The sequence below is a fragment of the Molossus molossus genome, unplaced genomic scaffold, assembly GCF_014108415.1.
Source record: "Molossus molossus isolate mMolMol1 unplaced genomic scaffold, mMolMol1.p scaffold_m16_p_8, whole genome shotgun sequence".
NCBI lineage: Eukaryota > Metazoa > Chordata > Mammalia > Chiroptera > Molossidae > Molossus > Molossus molossus.
This window is the reverse complement of record NW_023425402.1, coordinates 45,468,262-45,495,769: the sequence shown is the minus strand read 5'-3', so window position 1 is coordinate 45,495,769 and position 27,508 is coordinate 45,468,262. Positions and strand designations below refer to the sequence as shown.

The 27,508-nt window shown below is 34.9% G+C and overlaps 1 protein-coding gene across 4 annotated transcripts in view; it reads right to left on the bottom strand.

Annotated features, from left to right (window-relative positions):
* Positions 1 to 27,508, bottom strand: part of DOP1A (DOP1 leucine zipper like protein A) — a 114,158-nt gene that overhangs the window by 66,088 nt on the left and 20,562 nt on the right. For 2 of the 4 annotated variants that reach the window (XM_036247721.1, XM_036247719.1), the window contains exons 2-10: positions 23,838 to 24,026; positions 19,312 to 19,493; positions 16,682 to 16,852; positions 13,551 to 13,740; positions 9,193 to 9,291; positions 4,068 to 4,167; positions 3,190 to 3,299; positions 2,173 to 2,281; positions 596 to 716 (exon numbers count right to left, since the gene is read on the bottom strand). In XM_036247721.1, the coding sequence (XP_036103614.1) occupies positions 596 to 716; positions 2,173 to 2,281; positions 3,190 to 3,299; positions 4,068 to 4,167; positions 9,193 to 9,291; positions 13,551 to 13,740; positions 16,682 to 16,852; positions 19,312 to 19,493; positions 23,838 to 23,975 (1,220 nt within the window). In that variant the 5' untranslated portion in view covers positions 23,976 to 24,026. Of the gene's footprint in view, positions 1 to 580; positions 717 to 2,172; positions 2,282 to 3,189; positions 3,300 to 4,067; positions 4,168 to 9,192; positions 9,292 to 13,550; positions 13,762 to 16,681; positions 16,853 to 19,311; positions 19,494 to 23,837; positions 24,027 to 27,508 lie in introns of all 4 variants that reach the window. The other 2 variants (XM_036247720.1, XM_036247722.1) reach the window with 1 other exon arrangement.

Sequence of the window (27,508 nt, the reverse complement as noted above, 5' to 3'; positions counted from 1 at the left end):
CAAGTTGCAGCACATACCCTCAAATTAAAGACTAGCTAAATATTCTACGAGGCAATATAAATTATCAGGCAGGGTACAGAATAAAACAGAATACCACTGTGATCAGGCAGGGTACAGAATAAAACAGAATACCACTGTGGTCAATATTAATTTCTCAAACAAAAATTATAGGTATATGTATTAAAAATCAAAAACTGCCTTAAAATGTTTTAATATATAAAAGTATGTTTTAGGGAAAGCCCAGGTTGGTTATCTCCAGTGTTATCAAGGAGAAACTAATGAAATGAAAATTATGTAAAAGAAATTGTAGGCTTAGAATCTTTGTCATACTATAATAATAAATTATACTGGAAAAGTGGTAGGCTGCTTAGAGAAGAAATAAAAAAAATAAAATTTTGTCAACATACATGACTTGGGGAGCAGGATATGCTCATTTTATATGAGCTATCCTAGGCATTAAAGAATGTATTTATATGTATTCCTGAAGGAAGAAATAATCATAACTTAAAAAAATTCTTTAAAGAACACCTGGTGCCCTTTGATTTATTTAACTCTATGTTCAAGTCATGTCATGCTTAACTTTTTGGTAATCCACCTGCTTAACTGAGCATGATCCTTGCTGAAGGGTGGTTCCATCTGAAGATCCAATTCTGCTTTGCATTGAGAATATAATGTTCTAAATACTTCAATTAGGACATCTTCTAGAATTACAGGTCCTAAAAATTAATATACACATTAAAGACAAAATTAATTAGCACTGGCAAATCATGATTATCTAAAAACTGGCCAAAGTAAAGACAGCTTTAAAACAAGTACTTTTTTTCATTGAATTTATTGGGGTGACATTGGTTAATGAAATGATATAGGTTTCAGGTATACAATTCTACAACACATCATCTGTACACTGTACTGTGTGTTTACTACCCCAAGCCAAGTCTCCTTCCATCACCATTTATCCTCCTCCCTTTACCCTCTCCTACCACAAGCCCTTCTCTTTTCTCTGGCAATCACCATACTGTTGTGTCCATGAGTCTGTCTTTCCTTTTTTTTTTTCCCTTTGCTTAATCCCTTCACCCTTCTCACCCAACCTCTAACCCCCTCCCTTCTGACAGCTGTCAGTCTTAAAACAAGTATTTTTTACAATCTTTTTTTTATTTTTTCAGAAGCTAAAAACTAAACTTCATTTTGATAACCTAACAGTACAATAGTAAATAATTGAACAAATATTTAACTATAGGCTGACATAATAGAAATTTAAAAAATCAGAGAAATTGGTTTTATCAATTAATAGCTTTTACTTTGGACAATTTAACTTCACTGAGCATTGGTTTCCTCATCCAGAATGAGGATAATAATACTAAACTTACATGAATGCTGCAAGGGTTATGAAAAATATTTGTAAGGTAGGTAGCATAGTTCACAGAATATAATGACTATTTAGTAAATGATACTAATATTACTACGATTTTGAATTAATTTAAGTTATATTACTTAATGCACAGGGCAAACCTTTACTGTTATAAGAGATAGCAATCTCCTTAAAAAAATTTCTGAGCTTCAATCAATTTGCACATAATAGCTAAAATAAACCCTCAAAGCCACTCATATAAAATCATTTTTATATTTAAATTTTTTTATTTTTATTTTAATAAATTACATACCATATTATTTCATTTTTTGTGTTAATATTTGTTTTTTCTTAAATTTTTTTGTCTAGGTGCCATAACTAACTTCCCAACAGCCTAATTATATAATCAATACACATGAAGAAAGAGAAAATCCACGAGACGAAGGGGATGTGAGGAAGAAAGTTGAGGGATACGACCCAAATATTTTTGCTCAAGCCCTTGAATTCTGTGAACTATAAGACAGTCATGACACATCATAAGTGTTTCAATTTCAGTAACTTAATCAAGATTAAGATAAGTTTAGATAACAGCTTTAAAATGACTCCACTACACATACAGATATATAAAAACGTACCAGTTGAATGTATATCTATCTTCTTAAAATTCTAGAGTGAATGTTAGTTAAGAAATTGTTGAGAACATGTATTTAAAGGTCATCTCAAAATATTACAATTTTTCTAAATGATAACTTCGCCTTATTTTTATTATGAAAGAATAAAAAACAAACACATGTACCCTTATGTCCAAGGACAGTATATATTACCTAGCTCAGGTTTGTCCAGTAAACTGATTAAAATACGAAAAGGTTTTAGATCCTGCATTAAAGTGCTCTCTTCTCCGAATCCATTCACTTGTAAGATCCCCACCATTGCCTTTAGAAAAGAAAGAGTACAGCAGTCATTTAAGTAAACGGATTCAAAGATTTTTTTCTAAAGAAAAATATTTTTTAAATACAACCATATGTAACGAAGATTTATATCCCCTAGTGCTTTTCTGAAGCTTTTCACTGAAGTTGGCTTTTTCCTTCCACTAGGGGGAAAAATGTTACATTCGTTTTTCTTGAGAGAAGAAAAATGTGTATACATTTTTTTTTCTAGAAAAAAAGTGGAAAGTTAAAGAAAATCTAGAAAAATAAATTCATGAGTTGTTTGCCCAAAAGATAAAAATATTTATATTTAAGTTCATCAACATGCACCAAACTATGTAATATCATGTGGCAGTATCTGTTAGTATACAATTATTTTCCCATTAGTGACTCAAAACCAACTATATTCTTATAACCTTTTTCATTTTAAAATGCTTTGATACTATGTATTTTCTATTTTTTTTTAATATTCTGAATAAATATAATCGAAGTAAAAATAATATAAAATATACTATGGTTCATTTTAACACTTCTATTACAATAGTAATTTTACCAAACATTTAGATTCCTGTTGCAACCCAAATTTCCCTGGGGCTTCAGAGGAAATAACACAGGTCCTGGCCCCTTTTTTGAAAAGCTCCAATTGTCATAGGGCAGACAGGTGAGAAGCTGCAACTATGTTTTAATAAACTCATGAAAACAAACTAAAATAAATTAAATCTCTGCACTTAAAGAGAAGTGAGTCAATCTTATGATTACTTATTCATTTTACTGTAGTCATTTGCTTATTATAGTCACTTAGGAAGTTTGTGAGTCTTATCTCCACCTCTTCCATTAAGGCAGAACCTTGTCTTAAACTTGTTGAGCAACTCCAGTGGTCAGAGTAATCAAAAAATAAAATGAAACACTCGTTACCTGGACCAACAATTCTTTGGAAAAGGTAGTGAAATAGTACGTGGCATGTTCTTCAGGATTACTGTGTCTTGTGCTTCTGGGTCCTATGATAGCACCGTTGTTATCAAAACCTCCATGGAAATAAATTGCAAAATAAATTAAAATGAAATTCTCAAAACTGTGGTTCACTAACACCAAAACAGCAAATATCTCAAAAACAGCACTAAACACTTACCGATTAGTAGCCCAATCAATGTCAGCAAGAGAGATATTTTTAGATAGTTTAAAAAAGGGAAACCATTTCAGTACACGAGTATCAAAGTATTCTTTCAGAATTATCCTGGTTTTTTCTTTACCTAAATCTTATGAACAGTGAAATAACTGGAGAGTCAGAAAATCCAAATCGAGTGATAGTGTGTTCTCTCACTCCTTGTGGTAAGGAGTTGTGAAGTCAGGCCAAACACTGATGAGAAGTATGGAAGAATAAGGTGTACACAATGATTTACTGCCTCAGTGAGAGACTGGAACCATGTGTGGGACAGTAGTACCAGTCCTGATTCCTTTGACAACTTCAAAATTTTAGAAATTTTGTCTTTATTTTTATTATTAATTTATTCTTCTTTGTCTACATACTTATAGTATAGCAACCTCAATTTATAAGGGCAAAAAAATCTTGTCCAAGGGAAGGTCACCTATGAATTAAAATAGCCTCTTCAACTAAAAATTTTTGAAATTTCTTCATACAATACACGATTAATAGTGTTTATATTTTTATTGTCCATTTAAGTACATTTTTAGTTTCTTCATTAAGTCATACATACAATTTGATAACACTTTTTACGTACAGCAGACTTTCCGCCATCTCTTCCCAGCTAAGACCACACACATCAAACACCTACCTAGAAGCCATGCATAAAGTCTTCGGTTCAGGGACATATCCCTCCTTAGTACTACATGAAGGGCTGCTGACAAGATCCTGATCATATCTGGTCGAGTGGCCTGAAAAAGTTAGGAATGTGGTTGTACTTAATCACAAACAAAAACGTTACTTTATCCTCTCTTTAAAAAACAACAACCACCTTACAATACATTCAGAACTTTAGGGCTTATGTACTTCAAACACAGAAGTATTACTCCTGTTATACAGACTAGGAAAAAATAAGAAAAGTTAGATAACAGAGCTATTTAGTTGCACAGCTGCAACTATAACTGAATTATTTTAACCTTCAGTTTAAAGTTCTTTATCCTAACCAATATTAGCAAAATCTGACACAAGTCAGTGATAATAGAGTATTATGGGACAGATACAAAATATATCGTATGCCTGTAGTCTTTTACATGAAGAGTCAAGTGAGATAAATTCTTTAGAAGTTCACTATTTTCATTAAGTCCAAATTTTTCATTTCTTGTTCTTTTAAAAAATTTTTATCTTGTAGTATTTCAAACATACAGAAAAATACAGAAAACAACATAATGAATACTTTTATACCTATCAACCAGCTTTAAAATCTTAATTTTTCATTTTACTCCAGATCTTTTAAAAGGAAATAATTATTTCTTTTTTTTACTTCTTTCCTTATAGCCTTAAGTAGATGTTCAAAAATTATTTACTGAAGGAGATATGGTTTTAGCTAAAAGAGGTAAAATTAAAAGAAAGATAAAAGGAAGCCAGCTAATTAAATTGCCGTTAATTTTAATAATATTACTAGAGCCCTGGCTGGTTTGGCTCAGTGGTTGGAGCGTCGGCCTGCGGTACAGAGAGACCCGGGTTCGGTTCCCGCGAAGGGCACGTACCTCGGTTGCAGTTTGTCCCCGGCCCTGGTTGGTCGTGCGGGTGGCAGCCACTCGATGTGTCTCTTCACATCGATGTTTCTCTCTCTCTCTCTCTCTCTTCCTCTCTCTCCCTCCTGCTCTATCTGAACAAAAAAATGGAAAAATGTCCTCGGGTGAGGATAAAAAAAAATAATAATAATATTACTAGATAATCACTTTAGAATAGAATCTTGGAGTCTGAGCATTAGAAAGTAACATGGAAATCAACTAGTTAACAACTACTCTAGAATAAAAGACCAGAGTTTCACAGGGTCTAAGTACTTAGCCAAATGCAAAAGCTTGCTTAGTGCCCCATTTACATAAAGAACTGACTTCCCTTTAATCACAGACTGGTGAACATTTTACACCATGCTTCTTGACAGTACTAGAGAGGGATTAACCCAACTTATTTGTTTTAAAGGAATCTTAGAGAAGTAATTGAGATGTTACAGAACACAGATCGTTAACAGCTGACAAATTATATCTAAACACAAATGCCTTCCTAGTCTAAGAAATTCTCAAAGTGTGGTTCCTGAACTCTAAGGGAATCTCTGAGACCCTTTCAAGAGATCCATAGGTAAAAACTATATTCATAACAATACCAAGATGTTATTTGCCTTGTTTCTCCACGTTGATATTTGCTCTGTCATGTGATAGTGGGTAAAACTGCATCATCTTAGCAAGAAAAGCAGCAGTAGAGCAGTAGCATCCACTATATTTGTAGTCACTGTACTTTTTTATGCCATGTACTTGCAGTAAAATAAAAAACCAAAGTCAAGTCAGTTTCACTTAAGAATGTTGTTGATGGAACAGCAAAAATTTATTTTATTAAATATTAACCCTTTTAATACATCTTTTAATATTCTGTGTAATACAATGGGAAACACACATAAAACACTCCTGACGTATACTTAAGTATGATAGATGTTTCTGAGAAACACGTTTGTATGACTGAACCGTGAGCTGACCTACCAGCTATTTTTCACAGAATACCATTTTTACCTGAAAGAATGATTGACACGAATTATGATTATCATGCTTGGACAGCTGGCAGACATTTTCACAAAGATAAATAAAGAGAGCCTGTCACTTCAAGAAAAACAATTAATATTCATTACTACAAATACAATGTAAGCTTCCAAGAGAAAATTAGAATTTTGGAAAATTTGTATTTTTCTTGGAATTGCATTGAACTGAATTGGCTTGAAAGCTTCCTAATACCTAAAAGACTTTACTGATAGTAATAGATATGTTCAAAGTGTAAGACAGACCAGCGGAATTTACTGAAACAGAAAAAGTTCATTGATACGGTTTTAAATTCCATATCACAACTAATTTTTTAAAAACCACAGCTTGCTGAGTTTGGTGTAGTATCAAAGAAGAATGTGCTATTTTAACAGAAAAGACTACTGAAATACTCCTGTTTCTCAACTTACGCATCTCTGTGAGATCAGATTTTCTCCATATACTCCAATCAAAAGGCAAAAAAACCCACAACAGACTGAATGCAGAAGTGCACATGAGCATTCTGCTTTGTACTATTAGGCAAGACAGTAAAAAGGTTTGCAAGCCCTGGCCAGTGTGGCTAAGTTGGTTGGATGTCCTTCCATGTACCATGTGGTTGCTGGTTGGATTCCCCATCAAGGGCACATGACCAGGTGGCTGGGCTCAATCCACTGATAGGGGGTGTGCAGGAGGCAGCTGATCAATGTTGTGCTCACATAAATGTTTCTATCTCACTTTCCCTCTCCCTTCCTCTCTCCCTTCCTCTCTCTCTAAAAATCAATAAACTACTTTTTAAAATATTAAAAAAAAAGATTTACAAAAATATAAGAAAGCAGTGCTACTCTATTCACTTTTTTTAATGTTTGAAAACAGTTATTTTCATAAAATGTTGTTTATACTCGTGATAACTTTGTCATTGTTAGTTTTAAATGAGTTAGTAAATATTTTAAAATGTCAGTTTTTCTAATATGATAAATATAAATAGATCTAACCTATATAAGCAAAAGATTTTTTAGATTCTTCAATATTTTTAAAAAGTGTAATGGGGTCCTAAAACCAAAGCACTTGAGAACTGCTGATCTATCTATTCAACATCAAATATGTAGATTATAAATACTGTCACAAAATTTTTAAAAGTACAGAGTCTTCCAATCTTGCTACTCTTAAAAAATAAAGTCATTTCTTGATTACTATTTTTTTTTTTTTTTTTGTTAATCCTCACTGGAGGATATTTTTTTCTATTCATTTTTAGAGAGAGTGGAAGGGAGGGATGGAGGGGAGGAGAGAGATAGAAACATAGATGTGAGAGAGACTCATCAATTGGTTACCTTCCACACGTGCCCCAACTGAGCTGGGGATCAAATCTGAAACCCAGGTACCTGCCCTTGATGGGGAATCAAACCTATGACCTGTTAGTGTGTGGGCCAACATTCTAACCACTGAGCCACACCAGCCAGAGCAAAGGTAATTTCTTGATTACTACTGACATATTTCTAACATGAAAAAAATTATAATCTTAATTGAAGCTGTTAGTATCAGAGACTAGGGTCAACATATTCCATGGAATAAATAAGAGTCTAACAACTCTTCAAATGGTGAAGCTCCTAAGAGCAATCATTCTTGGGATAAGGTAATGAAGACTCTTAAGTTGCAATTACAATGAATACTTCCAAGTGTCTATTATATGTATGCAAGACAAAGACACAGAAAGAGGGAAAGTGGGGAACAGAAATGACTTCATCATGATCCTTATTCTCAGGTAATCTAATGAGTTGGTACAGTAATGGAAGAAAAAGTGTTAGAATTGGGTCTGGGTATGGCATTACTTTTTAAAAACATTCAATATAGCTATTGTTTTCATAATACAAATTATAGAAGGTAAGACTTGAGAAAATCTTGGTTGGTAGGGATACAGAGGTGGTAGAGTAAGAAATGAGAAAGCTCAGGCTGGAAAAAGATTGAGAAACAGTGGTCAGTGAGATTACAAATTAATTCTTCCCAATTTAAGTCTACAGTGACTTAATTTCTCAGATCTTACTGAGTCACCTATCAGTATACTGAAAGACTAATAATATTGAATATTTGCAAGGGAAGAAAGCAATGGGAAAGTTTAAGATAAAGGTCAATAAATTTTTTTCAATAAGAGACATATAATAAATATTTTAGGATACTGAGCCACATACATTTCTTTGGCATATTCTTCTTCACTGTATTTTATAAGCCTTTCAAAAAGTAAAAATTATTCTTATATTGTGAGCTGTTTGCCTAGCCCTATACTACATTGAGATGTCCCAGTGAGTGTTCCTGTGAAAAGCCAGAGCAGAATAAATGTCATTGGTTTAAGGGTGGAAAGCCTCCAGAGAAAAACTCAGGGTGATTTATGTCCCAATTAGGGATGGTATAGGCAATAAAATACAAAATTCTTCAATTATTGATAATTCAATTTCAAAATGAATACAGTAGTAATAAAGAAAAATTTGAGTATGGCCGGTCATGATTAAAATTTAGTTATCTACTAACCACAGTTCTTACAAAAACCTTAAATAATATTATTTTCTGCTAATGGTTTTTAAGAAATAAACTTACATTCCAAGATAGAAATTCTCTCATTACTTTTGTTAGGCATGTAGTTCACCACTCTAAATTCTTACATACTGGTGCTTTAAATAATTTCTTATTAAGGTTTAGAATTCAAAAGAATTTAGATGATCTCTTTAAAAATGAGGATACTGATTAAATTAAGTTCCAACTGAAGTTAGTTGCTCCCATCTGTAATAAAAATACTAGAGGAGGTCACAGTAACTAATTATTTGCCTTTCAAATTCAGCTAACTCTGCTAAAGGTCTGACAGTCTCAGAATCACCAAACCAAGAAAAGATAACATCAGGACAGTGGTAACAGCTGGGTAGAAGGCCTGGGTTAGGAGTCCTGGCTCATTCCTAACTAGCAATGAGTACTTGCTGCTTATTATTGGTTAGAAATGTTTTTAAAGGTATGAAATAATGTATTTCAATTAATACATTCTTATCTAAATCAATAAATCCTTTTTCTTTATAATTTTCACAAGTTTCATTGCTTAAAAAGGAACTTGTTTTCCACATACTTACTAGTTTATATAACAAAAGAATCTAACTTAAATAACTACACATCATAAATCTATGATTTTACAGAGCATACCTTATATTAATGTCAGCATTAATATTTTACCTGACTCATATGGAATGGAAAACAGAAGAGTATGAGGTCCAGTGTGCTTCTCTGTACAAGTACACTTGAGTCCTGCACCGAAGTACTTACTGCTTCTACCTAAAATAAGAGAACCTTTAATATCTATTGTCTATTATACACTGGGAAATATTTACCATGAAAATGTAACAACTCTTCACTTTTCCCATAAATAAAAATATGCTTCTGAGCATCTTATCAATAGTTAAATATGTTTACATTACTTTAAATAAGTAAATATATTCTGATGTTTTAAAAATTAAAGACACAAAAGAGTATACAGCAAAAAGTTCTCTCCCATCTCTGTCTTCTAATCATCCAATTTCCTTTTTTGCAAGCAACCAGTATTACTAATGAATACTTTCTGCAAGTAAACAAAAACACACAGATATATATCCAAAACTCCGACTTTTTCATTTAGAAATATTTTGGAGATTCTTCCTTATCAGTAGTACATAAAGTGTTTTATTATTTTTTATAGCCACAGAAGTACTTTATTTCATAGGTTAAACTAATTTGTTTAAATAGGCTTCTAATGATAGACATTTATATTGTTTGTAAACATTTAGTAATGTAAGGAATACTGCAATATACAAAACATCTGTAAAATAACTCTCTCAAAGTATAATTGCCAGGTTTTAGGGTATACACAATTGCAATTTAAATAGTGTGATACTTTCCATTAAAGCTATATATATTTATATTCCCACCAGGCATGTATTACACTTTCTGTTTTTCCATGTTTACTCAAGCATTTTTAATCTTTGCCAATTTGATATATGAACACTGGTATCTTGGTGTATTTAAATTTGTATTTCTCTTATGAATAATGTTGAGCACCTTTTCATCTGTTTGAGTTATTTTTATTTCCTTTAGGTAAATATCTGTTCAAATACATTTTCCCACTATATTTACTTTAGTACCTCTTTGAATACTAGGGAGATTAGTTCTTTCACTATGATTGGTTTTCCAATTATGGCATTTGCCTTTTAATAAAAATTTTATAAATGACTTGTTTAAAACTTCCTTTAAATCATTAAAAGAAAATGTAAAAAACAATACATTTAAAGATCTACATAAAAATGGTGTAGCCTTTCCCTGGCCAGTTTGGCTCAGCGGTTAGAGCATCGGCCCATGGACCAGAGAGTCCCAGGTTCAGTTCCCGCTAAACCCACATACCTCAGTTGCCTGGGGTTGTGTGGGTGGCAGTCAGTTAATGTGTCTCTCTCATCGATGTTTCTCTCTCTCTCCTTCCCACTCTATCTGAAGATAAATGCAAAAAAAAAAAAAAAAAAAAAAAAGGTATAGCCATTTTGGAAAATAATTTGGCAGTTTCTTATAAACTTAAATATACATTACAAGAATAAATGGGAGTAAATCTTTGTGACCTTGGATTAGACACAATTTCTTAGATAGTATCTAACACCAAAAGCACAATCGCAAAAGAAAAAACATAAAATGGACTTGATCAAAATTAAAACTTGTGTGCTTCAAAGGACACAATCAAGAAACTGATGCCCTGGCCAGGGGGGTCAGTTGGTTGGAACATTGCCCTGTACACCAAAAGGTAGCAGGTTCGATTCCCAGTCAGGGCACATGCCCAGGTTGCAGGTTCAATCCCAGGTTGGAGCACATACAGGAGGCAAGTGATCGATGATTCTCTCACTCTCTCTTCCCCTTCCTCTCTCTAAAATCAATAAAAAAAAAAACAACCCAAGGAAAAAAAAACAGATCTTCGGGTGAGGATTAAGAGAGAAAGAAACTGACAAGATAATCCACAGAATGGAGAAAAATATTTTCAAATCATCTACATGTAAGGGTTTTATATCCAAAATATATAAAGAACTCCTACAACTCAACAACAAAAAGAGAAATGATTGAATTTAAATAACGAGCAAAAACTTTGACTAGACACTTCTCCAAAGAAAATATAAAAGTGGCTCAAAACCACAAGAAAATACACTCAACATGATTAGACATTATGGAAATGCAAATCAAACCTACAATGAGATAACATCAAATCCACTAGGATGGCTACAATAAACAGACAATAACAAGTGTTAACAAAGATGTGAAGAAATGAGACCTCTCATATATTGCTGGTGGAAATGTAAATTAGTACAATCACTTTGGAAAACGGTTTGTCAGTTCCTCAAAAAGTTAATCAGAGTTATTATATGACCCAGCAATTCCACTACTACATATATACTCAAAAGAAATGAAAACATATGCCTACAGAAAAACTTATATGTGAATGTTCATAGAGCATCATTCTTAACAGCCAAAAAGTTGACGTAACAGAGAAGTCCATCTGCTGATGAATGGCTAAACAAAATGTGATATATCCATATAAGAGCATATTATTCAGCCATAAAGAGGAGTCAAGTACTGATACATGCGTCAACGTGAATGATCTTAAAAATATTGTGATAAGTGAAAGAAGCCATTCATAAAAGATTACATATTATATAAATCCATTTATATAAAATGTCCAGTATAGGCAAATTTATAGAAACAGAAAATAGATAAGTGGTTCCCAGGAGCAGGAGTGAAGGGGTGTACAGTGATTAATGGTTATGGGGTGATGAAAATGTCCTGAAATTAAATAGTAATGATAGTTGCACAGTTTTGTGAATGTATTAAAAATCAATGAATTATATAACTTAAAAGGGTAAATTTTATGGTATGTAAATAATATATCAATAAGCTGTTATTAAAAAACAGTTAAAAATACATTTACCACCCTGACCTGTTTGGTTCAGCAGTTAGAGCATCGGCCCGTGGACCAAAGGGTCATGGGTTCAATTCCCAGTCAAGGACATGTACCTAGGTTAATGCGCGTATCTGGGTTGCAGGTTCAATCCCTTTCCTGGTCAGGGTCATGCAGTAGGCAACCAATCAATGTGTCTCTCTTACACGAATGTTTCTCTCTCTTTCCCCTCCCCCCTTCCCTTCCATTCTATCTAAAAATTAATGGAAAAATATCCTCAGGTGAGAATTAAAAAAAACAAAATACATTTACCATATAAACCAGACATTCCATTCCTAGATATTTTCCCAAGAAATAAAAACATATGTCAACACAAACAACTCTATGAAAATGTTTTTAATACCGTTTTCATAATTACCCCAAACTGGAAACAATTTAATCACTCATTAATGAGTGAATAAACAAACTATGGTACATTCAGGTCATACTACACAGCAAGATAAAGGAACAAACTATTCATATATGCAAAAACATGGATGAATCTCAAATTTGTTATAGCAAGTGAAGGAAACAAGAATTAATGCTAATACAGTACGATTCTATTTATATAACATTCTTGAAAAAGTACAACTATGGAAACAGAAAACAGATCAGTTTTTGCAAAAGCCTGGGAGTGGGAAGGGGAATGACTACAAAGGGCACAAAAGAACATGTTGGGGTGATATACATGTTCTATATCTTGATTGTAGTACTGGCTACATGACTGTGTGTCTGTCAAAATTCATAAAACTGTACATGTAAGACAAGTTAATTTCAGTGTATGTTAATTATACTTTAATACATATAACTAAAAATTTGCACAAAAATCTCAGTCATTTTATAATCATATGGGGAGAAGTACAGGAGGATTAATCTAAATGTTTTTTTAAACTTTCCAAGACCCTTGAGAGTTTCTGTTTTTTACTCCTTGAATATTTAATAGTACAGCACTTTAGAGATAAATGGTTTCATTATGTTCTTAATCTTCAAATTGAAAAGTATAAGCAAACAATGTGTGATTTTTTCCCACTCTCTTTTCCTGCCTGCTTTTTTTCATTTATTTTATTTTTTCTATCATTTATCCCCTCTTTGCCCTCTGCCACCTCCACCCACCCCTTCTCCCCAGCAATCACCACACTGTTGTCCGTTCATGAGTTCTCTTTTTTTTTAGTACTACATCCTTTTATACAAACCCCACACAGAACATGGCAATCACTTTGTCTAAAATATGTCTTTCCTATAAAAAAAACTATGATGGAAGAGAAGGTTCACTTCAGAACAATATAATAAATGTGGCTATGTTAACAGTGGTCTGATCAGTTAGCAAGATGATATAAAGACCATGTATTTCCTTGAATAGCAGATAATAAAGATAACATATAAATAACAATTTCCTTTACATGAAAAAATATTTTGAAGATTTTAAAAACAATAATTACTGGTTATTTTGGCCTTTAAGTTTCCTTGATGAAAAATGTAAGCTCGATGAAAATAGGAACTTAGTTCGTGGCATGCTTCTCAGTGTCTGTCTGAAATAGTGTGCTGGCTCTAAAGAAGTGTTTGTTAAATGAGAAAAAACATATGGACCTACCATTAGCTCAATATCACTGCCAATGATATAAAGTTGATCTTCCATGGAGAGCTTCCTGTTTAAATGGGCGAGGACATACGTAATCCCAGGTAAACGCACAGCAGGACTGGTGAGGAGGCTACCCCAGAGGGCACTGTAGAATGCTGACTGGTCCACTGCAGCAGCAACCTTTTCCAACAGTGTGTTTGTTCTGAGCAACAAAACAAAGTGGCTTAAGAAGAGAAACATTTAATTTCACATTGTTAAAAATAAAACATTATTCTCTTCCAGAATGTATGGAAAGCATCCATGTTTTAGTTATATGTTCCACCCGAGACAAGTGTGGTAGACTGGAAGAAAAAATATACTTTAGAAATTAGAGGACTGGATTTAAGTCCTGGCTCCACAATTTACTACCTGTGTGATTTGGAAAATCATTTAATATCTCTTCAATTCTGTTTCCTCATCTTTAAAATGAAGATAACAACAAAAACAATACCACAAGTCCTATCTATTTCAGTGGGTTGTTAAACACCATATACATTTTAGTTAGTAGTAATCTTACCCCAGCAACACATATTTTATTAATTTTATATAAAATTGTAAAGGGCATTTTCAAATGTTTTCTTCTCTTTGAAATCACACTATGTAATTCACAACTTTGATGAGTTAGACCTATGACAAAATCGTTACTGCTCTATTAAGGATTACATTTAAAGATTACTCTTGATTTATTTTAAACATAAACAATTTAATACACAAATGTTGATAATATTATAACATAGTAGCATCAGAACCAAGAGAATCTGATAAGTTTTATTATTTATTTGCTATGTAATTTAATACTAACACTGTAATCCTTTCTGACCTCAATTTATCTATGCATTAAAAGAACAAGTTTACAAACCCTTTCAAAGAACTTGTGTGGAATGACTGGCTAAACATACTGCTATGGTCTGAATGTCGATCCCCTCAAAATATATCTTAAACTCTAACTACCAAAGGTGATGGTTTAAGGAGGTGAAACCTTTTGGGAGGTGCTTAAGTCATGAATGAGATTAGTTTTCATATGAAACCCCACAGAACTGAGTAGCCCCTTTTACTACTTGAAGACACAGAGAGAAGTTCTGCTCCAGCTACAAACCAGAAAGAGTGCTCTCACTAGAACAAGACCATGCTAGCAAGTTGATCTTAGACTTCTAACCTCCAGGACTATGAGAAATAAATTTTTGTTGTTTATAAGTTACCCAGTCTGGGGTACACTATTATAGCAGCCCAAATGGACTAAGATATACAAGATAAATCATAGGGATACCACATTAATAAGGTTCATTATAATTTCTATGTTAAAATTTCTAATTGTACCAGAGTAATAAAGTGGTATTGATTCTATACTTACCTTAGGAAAATTAATGTAACAATTTAAAACACAACTGACTTATAAAGTACATGATAAAATTCACCTTGTTTCTAAAATTGTAAGCAAATAAGAAAAAAGTTAATGAAAATGATAAGCTTTGGAGAACAATATGTTTTCTCAAAGTTGCCTATAACGGTTAAAAAATATTTTCAGGATTAGATTCTCACTGCATTATGGGAGCAGATGAAATAAAATAAAATGGAGTAGTAGGTATACACTAGAATAAATTATTTAAATTTAAAAATTAAGTCTACTTATAAAATAAGTTTCACATTTTCTATTTTCATCACCTCAACTCCTAAGTTCCTTTTTGGTAAGAACAACAAGATATTAAAGATATTTAATGCCATTATGCAGTGTCCACAACTATTAATTTCCCAAGAAATAATAATAGGCTCCAAAATAGATCAAGTCATTTTTTTTTTTGAAAAAGTTAAAATATCAACAGTGTTTATGTCAACAGCTAGTGAAACAGCACTGAACTTGGAGCTAGGCTATTTTTCCAGCATTAACACTTAAAAATTGTTGCAATGGCTCAGTTTCCCGTTTTAAAAATGAATCTAGCCCTGGCTGGTTTGGCTCAGCAGTTAGAACATCAGCCCGCAAAACATAGTCACAGGTTCCATTCTGGTCAAGGGCACCTACCTCAGTTGCGGTTCGTCCCTGGCCCTGGTCTGGATCATGTGGGAGGCAACCAGTCAATGTGTCCCTCTCTCTCACTCCCACTCTGTCTGAGGATAAATGGAAAAATATCCTCAGGTGAGGATTTAAAAAAAAAAAAAAAAGAATCTAAATATTCTACCTATTGTATTTCTATTTTAAATTGTGGATCCCAATTTTTTGAGTGACTTATATACGCCAGGCTGCAGACTAAATAATTTCATTATCACAGTAACACAATGAAATAGGTATTATGCTTGTTTTATAGATGGGGAAATTGAAACATTCAGATGTGTTAAAAAAAGCTTTCCTGCCCTGGCCAGCATTGCTCATTGGTTAGAGTGTTGACCCACACACGGAGGGTCACAGGTTTGATTCTTGGTCAAGGGCATGTACTTGGGTTGCTGGTTCGATCCCCAGCCCCAGTCAGGGCACAAGGGAGAGGGCACCCATATGTCTCTCTTATATCGATGTTTCTCTCTCTCTCTCTCCCCCCTCCCTCCATCCCCACCCTTCCTTCCACTCTCTCTAAAAAATCAATGGGAAAAATATCTTCGAGTGAGGATTAACAACAACAAAAAAAGCTTTCCTGCCATGGCCGGTTTGGCTCAGCGGTTAGAGCGTCGGCCTGCAGTCCAGAGAGACCCAGGTTCGGTTCCCGCTAAGGGCATGTACTTTGGTTGCAGTTTGTCCCTGGCTCTGGTTGGTCGTGCGGGTGGCAGCCACTCGATGTGTCCCTTTCATGTCGATGTTTCTCTCTCTCTCTCTCCCTCCCACTCTATCTGTACAAAAAAAGAAAAAAAGCTTTCCTGAGTTCACACAGTATCTGTCAAGTCAAGACTTGAATCCAGTCCATGTATCTCCCAAGTGTGCTCTTACCACCTAGCTATATTTCAGTGTGATATACAGACAAGATAATTACAATAATTATTTTGCTATAGAAATCTTCAGGTGGTATACTGAAGGACCTAGAATAATTTTTGTGATGTTAAAACATTACTGATCTGAGGATACTTGCTGACAAATTCATGACTTCAATTTCTTAGCTGCACCCAAAACAGCATCATCTTACCTCTCATAGTACTCCGATCCTTCTTCTAAGCCAGGAAGAATACCAGTTAGCAATCCTTGTAGACCAGGCTTTAGTGTTTTACCCAAAGGCAGGTAGTATATCTCATACAAACTTAGCAATGTTGGTTTCACAGACATGGCAGCATTTGCAAGAAGAGGAAATAATCCAGAACTGTTTTAAAAAAATAAATAAAAACATTACTAACTATACACCAACAAATTAGAATGGAAAAATTCTTAGAAACACACAAAGTACTCAGACTGATTAAGGAAGAAATACAAAATCTGAACAGACTCATTACTAGGAAGATTGAATCAGTAATTAAAAAAACTCCCAACGAGCCCTGGCCTGTTTGGCTTGGCAGTTAGAGCATTGGCCCGCAGACCAGAGAGTCCCAAGTTCGGTTTCTGCTAAGGGCATGTACCTCAGCTGCGGTTTGTGCCCGGCCCTGGTTGGGGTCGTGTGGGTGGCAACCACTCAGTGTGTCTCTGTCACATTGATGTTTCTCTCTCTCTTCCTCCCTCTCTCCCTCCCGCTCTATCTGAAGATAAATACAAAAATGTCCTCGGGTGAGGATAAAATAAAACCTCCCAATGAAGAAAAGCCCAGAACTAGATGACTTCACCAGTGAATTTTACCTAACATTTAAAGAATAATTAATGCCAATTCTTCTCCAACTCTTCCAAAAAAAAAAAAAAAAAAAATCGAAGGGGAAAGAACACTCCTAAACTCATTTTCCTCAACCATACCAAAGCCAGAAAAGGACACTACTAAAAAAGAAAACTATGGAGCAATATCCTGATGACTATGGTGTAAAAATGCTCAATAAAATACTAGGTAAATGAATTCACCAGCACATTAAAAGATTTTTCACCATGATCAAATGGTATCTATGCCCAAGATGCAAAGATAGTTCAACATATGCCAAAAACAAAACAAAACAAACCCTAACACACACACACACACACACTCACACACACACACACACACACAGCAATATACCACATTAATAGAATGAAAGAAAAACATCACATAATCTCAATAAATGCAGAAAAAGCCTTTGACAAAACTCAACATCCATTCATAATATTTAAACTATCAAACAACTGAATTATATATAACAAATAACATTTCTTTAGATTATTCATTCAACAAGTATTTATTAAGGGCCTATTATCTGTCACATAGTTTTAAGGTGCTGAGACTATAACAATTAATAAATTATATAAAAAAATTCCTGCCCCATGCCCTCATAAAATTTATTTTTAAGGAACTATGGTAGAAAATTTACAGTAACCAAACAATAGATATCGCTGATGGTGATAAGTGTCATAGAGCTGGAAAAAAGGCACAGGAGGAAAAGCAGGGGCAAGAACTGCAATTTTAAATACACAATTCAGAGAAGACTTATCTGAGCAGAAATTAAAGAAAGAGAAAATATATTCAACTAAAGTGAACCAGCAAAGCTAATTGTTTTTTTAAAAGACTAATAAAATTGGTAAACTCATGACAAGACTGATCAAAGTGCAAAAAGGATGTCTAAATTACCAATGCCAAGAGTGAAAGACATCATTATAGATCATATATATTACAAATAATGAACAGCTTTAGGGAGATAGATCTGAAAATCTGAATAAAATGGGACAATACTCAATCCACTGAGCCACACCAGCTGTGCATAAACTGGGTTTTAACAACACTACAGACCCAATGGGTCTAACATACACTTATAGAACATTCCATTCAACAGCAGTAGAATATATATTCTTCTCAAGTGCACATGGAACATTTTGTAGAATAGATCGTATATTAGGTCACAAAACAAGCCTCCACAAATTCAAGAAGACAGAAATTATATCAAGTATCTTATCTAACCACAATGTTTTAAAACTACACATCATTAACAGAAGAAAAACTAAAAAAAAATCACAAACAAAAATTAAACAACACACTCTTAAACACCAAGAGATTAAAGAAATCAAAAGGGAAATAAAACAAAACACCAAGAGACAAATGTAAGTGGAAATACAACATACCAAAACCTATGGGGTGCAGCACATACAGTTCTCGGAGTGAAGTTTAAAGCAATAAATACATATATCAAGAAAAATGAAAGACATCAAATAAACAACCTAACTTTATACTCTTAGGAGCGAGAAAAAAGGAGGAGCCCAAAATTAGCAGAAGAAAGAAAATAAAGATTAGAGTAGAAATAAACAAAATAGAGGAAATAAATAAAATAGAAAAGATTAATAAAATGAAGAGTTGCCTCTTTGAAAAATAATTAACAAAATTGACAAAACCTGAGCTACATTAAACAAGATAAAATGAGAATGAAACCATATAAATATAATTATACCTTACACCTGATATCACAGAAATACAAAGAATCATTAGAGACTGCTATGGCTAGTTATATGCAAAAAACTGGATAACCTAGAATAGATAAATTCCTAGAAATATAAAACCTACCAAGATTTAATCTTGATGAAACAGAAATATAAACAGAGCACCAAAAAGTTAATCTGTAGATTGAATCAATCATCAAAAACCTCCCAACAAAAGAAAGCCAAGCATAAAATACTTTAAAATATATTTTATTTGTATGTAGATAGTAAAATTATTCTTACCTATATAAAAAAAGATCTTTGGCAAGTCGCTTAGGTCCAATGATTTTGAAGATAATTTCATATGTTTCAAGTGCCTTCCGATGAACTCCCCCCGGTAATGCTGGATGCAGACACTGGGCTAGGCGTTTGCCTATGGTTAGCTTTTTGGGCACTACTTGGTACTTGGCATTATTTTGTAAAACCTTGAGGAAAACATTTTAATTCAGTTGAGAAAAAAATTTATATTTCATGTTATTTCCACTTTTTAACATACTATTATCAAAAATCCTCACAGAACTTATTTATACTTAAAAAAAATTAGAGAGAAGACCAAAGAACTTTAATTTTTGTCAGTTACATCTAAAAAGGTATATATCACATTTAAAATTAAAACTGAGTCTGACTGGTGTGGCTCAATGGCTGAGCATTGGCCAGTGCACCAAGAGGTCACCAGTTTGATTTCCCGTCAAGGCACATGCCCAGGTTGTAGGCCCCATCCCCAGTGGGGGGCACACAGGAGGTGGTAAATTAATGTTCTCTCTCATCAATGTTTCTCTCTCTCTCTCTTCTTCTCACTTGCTCTCTTTCTAAAATCAATAAAGGGAGAAAAAAAAAAAAAAAAAACAACTGAAAAAATTTAGCCTGCCTGGTGTGGCTCAGTGGATTGAGCATCATCTCATGGACTGAGAGGTGCTGGTTCAGTTCCTGGTCAGGGCACATGCCCGTTTAGATCCCTAGTAGGGGGTGTGCAAGAGGCAGCTGATGGATGTTTCTATCTTTCTCTCCCTCTTTCTTCTAAAAATCAAAACAAACACATTTAGCCCTGACTGGTTTGGCTCAGTAGTAGAGCATTGGCCCACAAACCAAAGAGGCACGGGTTTGATTCTGGCCAAGGGCACGTACCTCGGTTGTGGTTTGTCCCCAGCCAGGGCTGGGGACATGCGGGAGGCAACCAGTCTGTGCCCTTCTCATATCGCTGTTTCTCTCTTTCTCTCTCTCTCTCTCTTTCTCTCCCTCTCTCCCCCTCCCACTCTATCTGAAGATAAATAAAAAAAATATACTAGGGTACGAATTAAAAAAGTAAAATATATTTAAAAAAACTGAAAAAATATTTTAAATATTTAATGTTTTTTAAAATCCACTGCATGTTAACAAATATTTTTTATAAAAAAATAACAATATTTTCCAAAATAAATTTATTCAGAAGAGAGGCATTGTTTTATATTTTTATAAAACTTTAATTGTTAATCAGCCTTTGATCTATTTTTGATATGTTGTTTGAAATGTATAAAGAATATTGGGCCCAGCCAGTGTGGCTCATTGGTTGAGCATCAACCCAAGGACCAGGAAGTCGCTGGTTCGATTCCCAGTCAGGACACATGCCTGGGTTGCAGGCTCAATCCCCAGTGCGGGGCGTGCAGAAGGCAGCCAATCGATATTTATCTCTCATTGATGTTTCTATCTCTTTCCCTCTCCCTTCCTCTCTCTCAAAAAAAAAATCAGTAAAAAACATTAAAAAAAGAATATTGGAATTCAACATAGATATATAGTTGGAAAAAGGACAATCACTGCTTTAGTGTATCATATAGCAAGTAATTATAATGCTTACAAGAATTTGCATGAGATTATGATTGCCCATTTGTTTTTACTGACTAAATTTCCCAATTAAAGCAAATACATTTTGCTTTATTTATTCAACCATAACATTTCTTTAGAGATAATGGTTAGGCTAGAATTTATAGAAGATCCTATTTTACAAACTACCCAAAGAAGATTAGTTATTTAAGTAATAATTATAACTTATGAATGTAGTTCTTCAAAGTATTATGGTAAAGGGATTATAGAATATTGTAAAATGATTACTCAGAATGAATACATAATAATATACTAGAACTAAATTTAGAAGTAGACAAAAAGTCCTTTGTTTTACAAAATAAAGAGCTGAGGTTAACATATTTAAAAAGAGACACGCAAAAGGCAGTTTAGCAGAAGAGCCAGCACTGTATCGCCCAGTTCATAAAAAAAAGTGGAGGCTATAACTGAGGTCCATTTTATATTTAAAAATATAAAATCCTTGCCTTGTTTCACTGAAATTTTAGGTAAAAATTAATCAATGACTTGAGTATCCTACACTTTGTGTTACTGTAAAATCTGTTTACATGAATATTGATTAACTATAAAAAACTAATTTTGTATGTAATTAAGCAAATTAATTTCCACAATTTTGAACTGCTTTTAAACATAGTTCCTAGCAAGTCTTCATAAAGAGACCAAAAAGGAACCTTTAAGCAAAGTATTACTTTTAGTTGCAGTTTCATGGGGATGTTGTAAAAAATTTGAGAATTTAGCAAACTTCAAATTATATTTATTTATTTATTTTTTTAATCCTCACTGGAGGATATTTTTCTATTTATCTTCGGATAGAGTGGGAGGGAGAGAGAGAGAGAATCACCAATGTGAGAGAGACACATGGACTGGTTGCCTCCCAAACGACCCTGGGCTAGGGACAAACTGCAACCAAGGTATGTATGTGCTCTTGGCTGGAATCGATCCTGCGACTCATTAGTGCATGGGCTGATGCTCTACCGCTGAGCCAAACTGGCCAGGGCCAAACTTCAAATTATAAATGTTAGAAGTTAACATGTAAAACTAAGTTTGGGCATCTAATTTTAAGATAAATCCTTGGCACACTGAAAATGAAAGCATTTCTTTTTAAAATATCAAGGTAATTATCTATAGTATCAGGTGGAGAACTAGTGTTCGTGGTGTATATTTTAAGACAAATTTCTTTCCTAATAATTATATGCTAAGGTGTTTGATGTTAAAATTGTTATTGGGCCTAGCCGCTGTGGCTCAGTGGTTGAGCACTGACTCATGCACCAAGAAGTTGCCGGTTTGATTCCCAGTCAGAGCACATGCTCGGGTTGTGGGCCAAATCCCCAGTGTGGGGCATGCAGGAGGTGGATAATCAATATTCTCTCTCATCAATGTTTCTATCTCTCTCTCTCCCCCTTCCTTTCTCTCTAAAATCAATAAAGAAAAAAATTAAAATTAAAAAATTGTTATTGGGCCCTACCCAGGTGGCTCAGTTGGTTGATATGTCATCCTGTACACTAGAAAAGGTTGCGGGTTTCATCCCGTCAGGGCACATAACTAGGTTGTGGGTTTGATCCCCAGGCAGGGCGTGTAGGGAAGGCAACAGATCTGTTTCCCTCTTACACTGGTATTTATCTCGCCCCAAAATCCTTATCCTTAGGTAGGGATTAAAAATAAAAATAATTGTTTTCTTTTTGTTTGTTTGTTTTATCCTCACCCGAGGATTTTTATTTTTTTATTTTTTTTATTTTCAGATAGAGCGGGAGGGAGAGAGGAAGGGAGAGAGAGATAAACATCGACATGAGAGACACATCAACTGGTTGCCACTCGCACAACCCCAACCAGGGCCAGGGACGGACCGCAATCGAGGTACGTGCCCTTAGCAGGAACCAAACCCGGAACTCTCTGGCCTGTGGGCCGACTCTAACCGCTGAGCCAAACTGGCCAGGGCAAAATAATTGTTATTGAAAGAGCTTTCCTTTTCTATCTGCTCCCCCAGTCCATTTAATATTTAGAAGTATTCCTACTCAATGACAACTATTTTTTTTTTAAGTATAAAAAACTTCCAAAAATAAAAAGCTATGGGTATACAGTTGTAAAAATTTGATTTAAGAAAAAAAAAGTGTCAAAATTTAAAACTGTGAGTTGATCAGTGATACTACCATAATTATAATGGATAAATACAAGTGAAGAAAGATCAGTCAAGGCCAAGCTCTGAGTGACTGACTGCTTGTCTTGTTTGTAAAAAGTACTGTACTGACTATAACTGAGGCTTGCCTGGATCCAAAAAATATTTCCTTACTGCTACATACCATTTGGAAAGGACATATTATTTACTGCTTTCCATATGCAGGTTTTCACTTTGTTGCCAAGTACTCCAGAACTTTATCAGATGCTCTATTACCGAAACTTATTAGCCTTCATGGTTAGTGTATTTGCTTCTTAGTCTTGTGTTTTTATGGTTAGTGATGATAATAACTATAATTTTCAATCACTGTTGCTGTTTTGGCCTTAAAGTATGCCTGACTACACAGGTATGCAACTCATGAAGTATATAACAGCAGTAACAAACGTAATTCTGAGGTTATGCTTTCAAATTTTTTTTTTTTTATCCTCATCCGAGGATATTTTTCCATTTTTTGTACAGATAGAGTGGGAGGAAGAGAGAGGAAGAGAGAGAGAGAGAGAAACATCGACGTGAAGGGACACATCGAGTGGCTGCCACCCGCACGACCAACCAGGGCCGGGGACAAACTGCAACCGAAGTACGTGCCCTTAGCGGAACTGAACCCGGATCTCTCCAGACCACAGGCCGACGCTCTAACCGCTGAGCCAAACCGGCCAGGGCATGCTTTCAAATTTTTTACTTCCAGATTTAGAGAAATCTAATAAGTATAGACACAGATTTCTGATTTTTACTATTTTTTATGAAATGGGTAAGAATGACATACCTTATTAAGTTTTCCAAGTGCTGATATCAAATCTGCCCATTCACTGGAGTATTCAAAATTCTTTAAGGCTTTGTCAATTGCTGCTACATAGTTTCTATATTTTGAGTCACTCAATAACTCCAGCTCTTCTGTGTTCATCCTCCCAGTGTCCCACTAGAGGCCAGTTCCAAAATCATGTAAAATCATTACCTACAAAAAAATTTTGCAGGAGGAACAAAAGTAAAGTATTAAAATTGGTTCAGATACCCTTTCTAAAGAGTTAATGACTAACTTTAAAATGTTTCTTACATTAGAAGTGGTTAACACTTTGGTCAGCTAACATGCAAGACCACGGAAGTATTCAAAGACAGTTTCAAAGATAACTGACTCTGTGTTCCTTCCAAGGAACTGGAAAACCAGCTGTGAGATTTTAGGGATACAAAAGAGTACAGAATATTCTGTATTCATTTCAATTTAGAAATCATGTTATTTCCCTGATATAACATTTCTGACATACATACCACTTCACTTTGTTTTGATCCTAAAGTACATTAAGATTAGATTATAAACATCAAGGATATGCAAAAAAGAAAAGAAAAATGAATGACTTAGAGATCATCTTATTTTATTAAGCAATACGTTAGCATATAGTATGAAGGAACACCAGCTCTTAATTTTTTTTTTTATCCTCACCTGAGGACATTTTTCCATTTTTTGTACAGATTGAGTAGGAGGGAGAGAGAGGAAGAGAGAGAGAAAGAGAAACATCGATGTGAAAGGGACACATCTAGTGGCTGCCACCCGTACAACCCAACCAGGGCCAGGGACAAACTGCAACCAAGGTACGTGCCCTTAGCGGGAACCAAATCCGGGTCTCTCAGGACCATAGGTCGATGCTCTAACCGCTGAGCCAAACCGGCCAGGGCACAACACCAGCTCTTTGAAATTAGACCTTAATTTCTTAATTTTAATAAAACTGACAAATACATGTAGTGGTTTAAAATATATTCACAAATTATTTGATATTACTTTAAAAGAGTGGAACCTAATCCTCCAGCCCCTTGGGCTAGACTTTGTGATTCAATTCTAAGGAGAATAATCAGGCAGAAATGACAATGTATAATAGCTAAGACTATGTCACAAAAGCACTCCCGCTTCTTCCCCCTCCCCTCTCTTTCTTACATCACTAGCTCTGGTGAAAGCCAGCCACCATGTCATGAGGACACTTTGAAGAGCCCTATGGAGAAGCCTCTGTGGTAAGAAACTGAGGTTTTCTGCAACAGCCATGAGAATGAGCTATTTTAGAAGCAGGCAAGCCTTGATTTGACTGGAACACCAACCGACATCTTGATTGTAACTTTATGAGAGAATCTAAGCCAGAACTACATTGCTAAGTCCTTCAAATTCATAACCTACAGAAAGTTTGCAGTTTTAAGCCACTGAGTTGGCAGGTAATTTGTTACAGCAAGAGATAACCGACACAGAGCAGTAACAGAATTTAATTGAGGTTTAACTTAGAAACCAATAAGACCTCTCCTCCAATTATTTTGGTATCCTATCTGACTTTTAACTAACTCTGCACTTTTCCCTAGAGCTTGGTTTATCGGCTGAAGGAGAGTCTAAGAACAGGTCTCGAGAGTCTAACACAATACAGTGGGGTGGGAGGGGTGCAAAAATAATCTTTTCAACAAATGGTTTGGGATAACTGGATATCCACATCTGTAAAAGAATGAAGTTTACTCCATCGTCACATCTATACAAAAATTAACTTAAATGGTTCATAGATCTAAAAGTAACAGCACTATAAAACTCTAAGAAGAAAATATAGATTAAATCTTTGTGACCTAGGGCCAGCCAATCTTCTTAGAAATAACACTGGAATCACTACAAGCAACAAAAGGAAAAAAATAAATAAACTGGACTCTATCAAAATTAAAAACTTTTGTACTTCAAAGGACATCATCAAGAAAGTGAAAACTCACAGAATGGGAGAACATGTATCTCCCATATTTCCGAAAGGAAATTGAAATATATATAAAGAACTCTTACACATTCATAACAGAAAGTCAAATAATTATGGGTAAAGGTGTTCACATGAAAATTTTCACATGAATGTTCAAGAAAGCATTATTCAGCCCTGGCTGGTTTGACTCAGCGGTTAGAGCGTCAGCCTGCGGTCCAGAGAGACCTGGGTTTGGTTCCCACTGGGGGCATGTACTTCGGTTGCAGTTTGTCCCCAGCCCTGATTGGGTCATGCGAGTGGCAGCCACTCAATGTGACAAAAAATAAAAAATAAAAAGTCCTCGGGTGAGGATAAAAAAAAAATAAAAGGAAAGCATTATTCATAATAGCCAAAAAGAGGACACAACCCAAATATCCATCAACTGATATATGGATAAATAGGATACAATGGAATATTCTTTGACCATAAAAAAGGAATGAAGTACTGATACATGCTACAACATGGATTAACCCCAAAACATGCTAAGTAAAAAAACTATTCACAAAAAAACCATATATTGTATGAGTCCATTTATACGAAATGTCAAGAATAGACAAATCTATAAAGACAAAGTAAATTAGATTTTGCTTAGGGTGTTAGGGGAGGAGGGAGGAGGATGGACTAAGGTGGGAAATAGAGTGATTGATTCCTAATGAGAATGGGGTTTCTTTTTGAGATGACAAAAATGAAATTGATTGTAGGAATGGTTACACAACTCTGAATGTACTGAAAACCACTGAATTATATACTTTAAATGAAAAAATTGTACGGTATGCAAATTATCTCAATAAAGATATATAATATATATAAATAAAATGGGCTTCATGAATCTGTGAATTTCCTCAAATTACATGCAAAATTTTCATCTTACATTTTATTGAGGAGATAAATTTACTACTTTAATAATAGCTTCAAAAATATTTTCTACAAATTCCGGTCAGGATGGAGCAATAGGTAAATGTGGTATCACCTCCTCCCACGACCACATCGAAATGACAAACTATAGAACAAACATACTTCAGAACTGCCTGAAATGGAGCTAAATGCAAGTCCTACAACTACAAAACTAAAGAAGAAGCCACATGGAGACTGGTAGGAGAGGTGGAGGCGCAGACGGGCTGGTCCCACACTCATGTGTTGCGGATAAAAATCAGGAGGCACACCTCGGCTGGGAAGGTCCTCCCTGAGGAGTGAAGGGGTCCCCATCCCATACCAGGTGCCCAACTCAGGGTTCTAGTGCCAGGAAGAGAAGTCTTCATAACTTCTGGCTGTACAACCAGTGGGAACTGAGGCTGAGAGCTGCTGAGGCTGTGGGAGCCCCAGGCAGCTCCTCTTAAAGGGCCCATGCACAGACGTACTACGAGCAGCTTCCTCTGAGCTTGGAGGGGAGGCAGCCTGAGGGGTGCCAGAGACATACAGGGAAGAACTGAGTTGTTTGGCATCAGGGCAAAAGCTGGAGAGGCAGCTTTCTCCTGTACAGACATGCTGGTGGAGGCCTTTGTTCCTTTGGTGAGCCCTTCCCCCACAGGATAGGCAGATGGCAGCTATACCTGGGACTCCAAGCAACCTGGCTCATACAATTTGCCCTGCCCTGGTGATTCCCAGAGGCCTTGCCCCACCCAACTTTCAGGCCCACCCAAGCTGTTTCCAGAGGCTTTATCATAGGATTGGCCTGTTTTGGCTCCTGCTT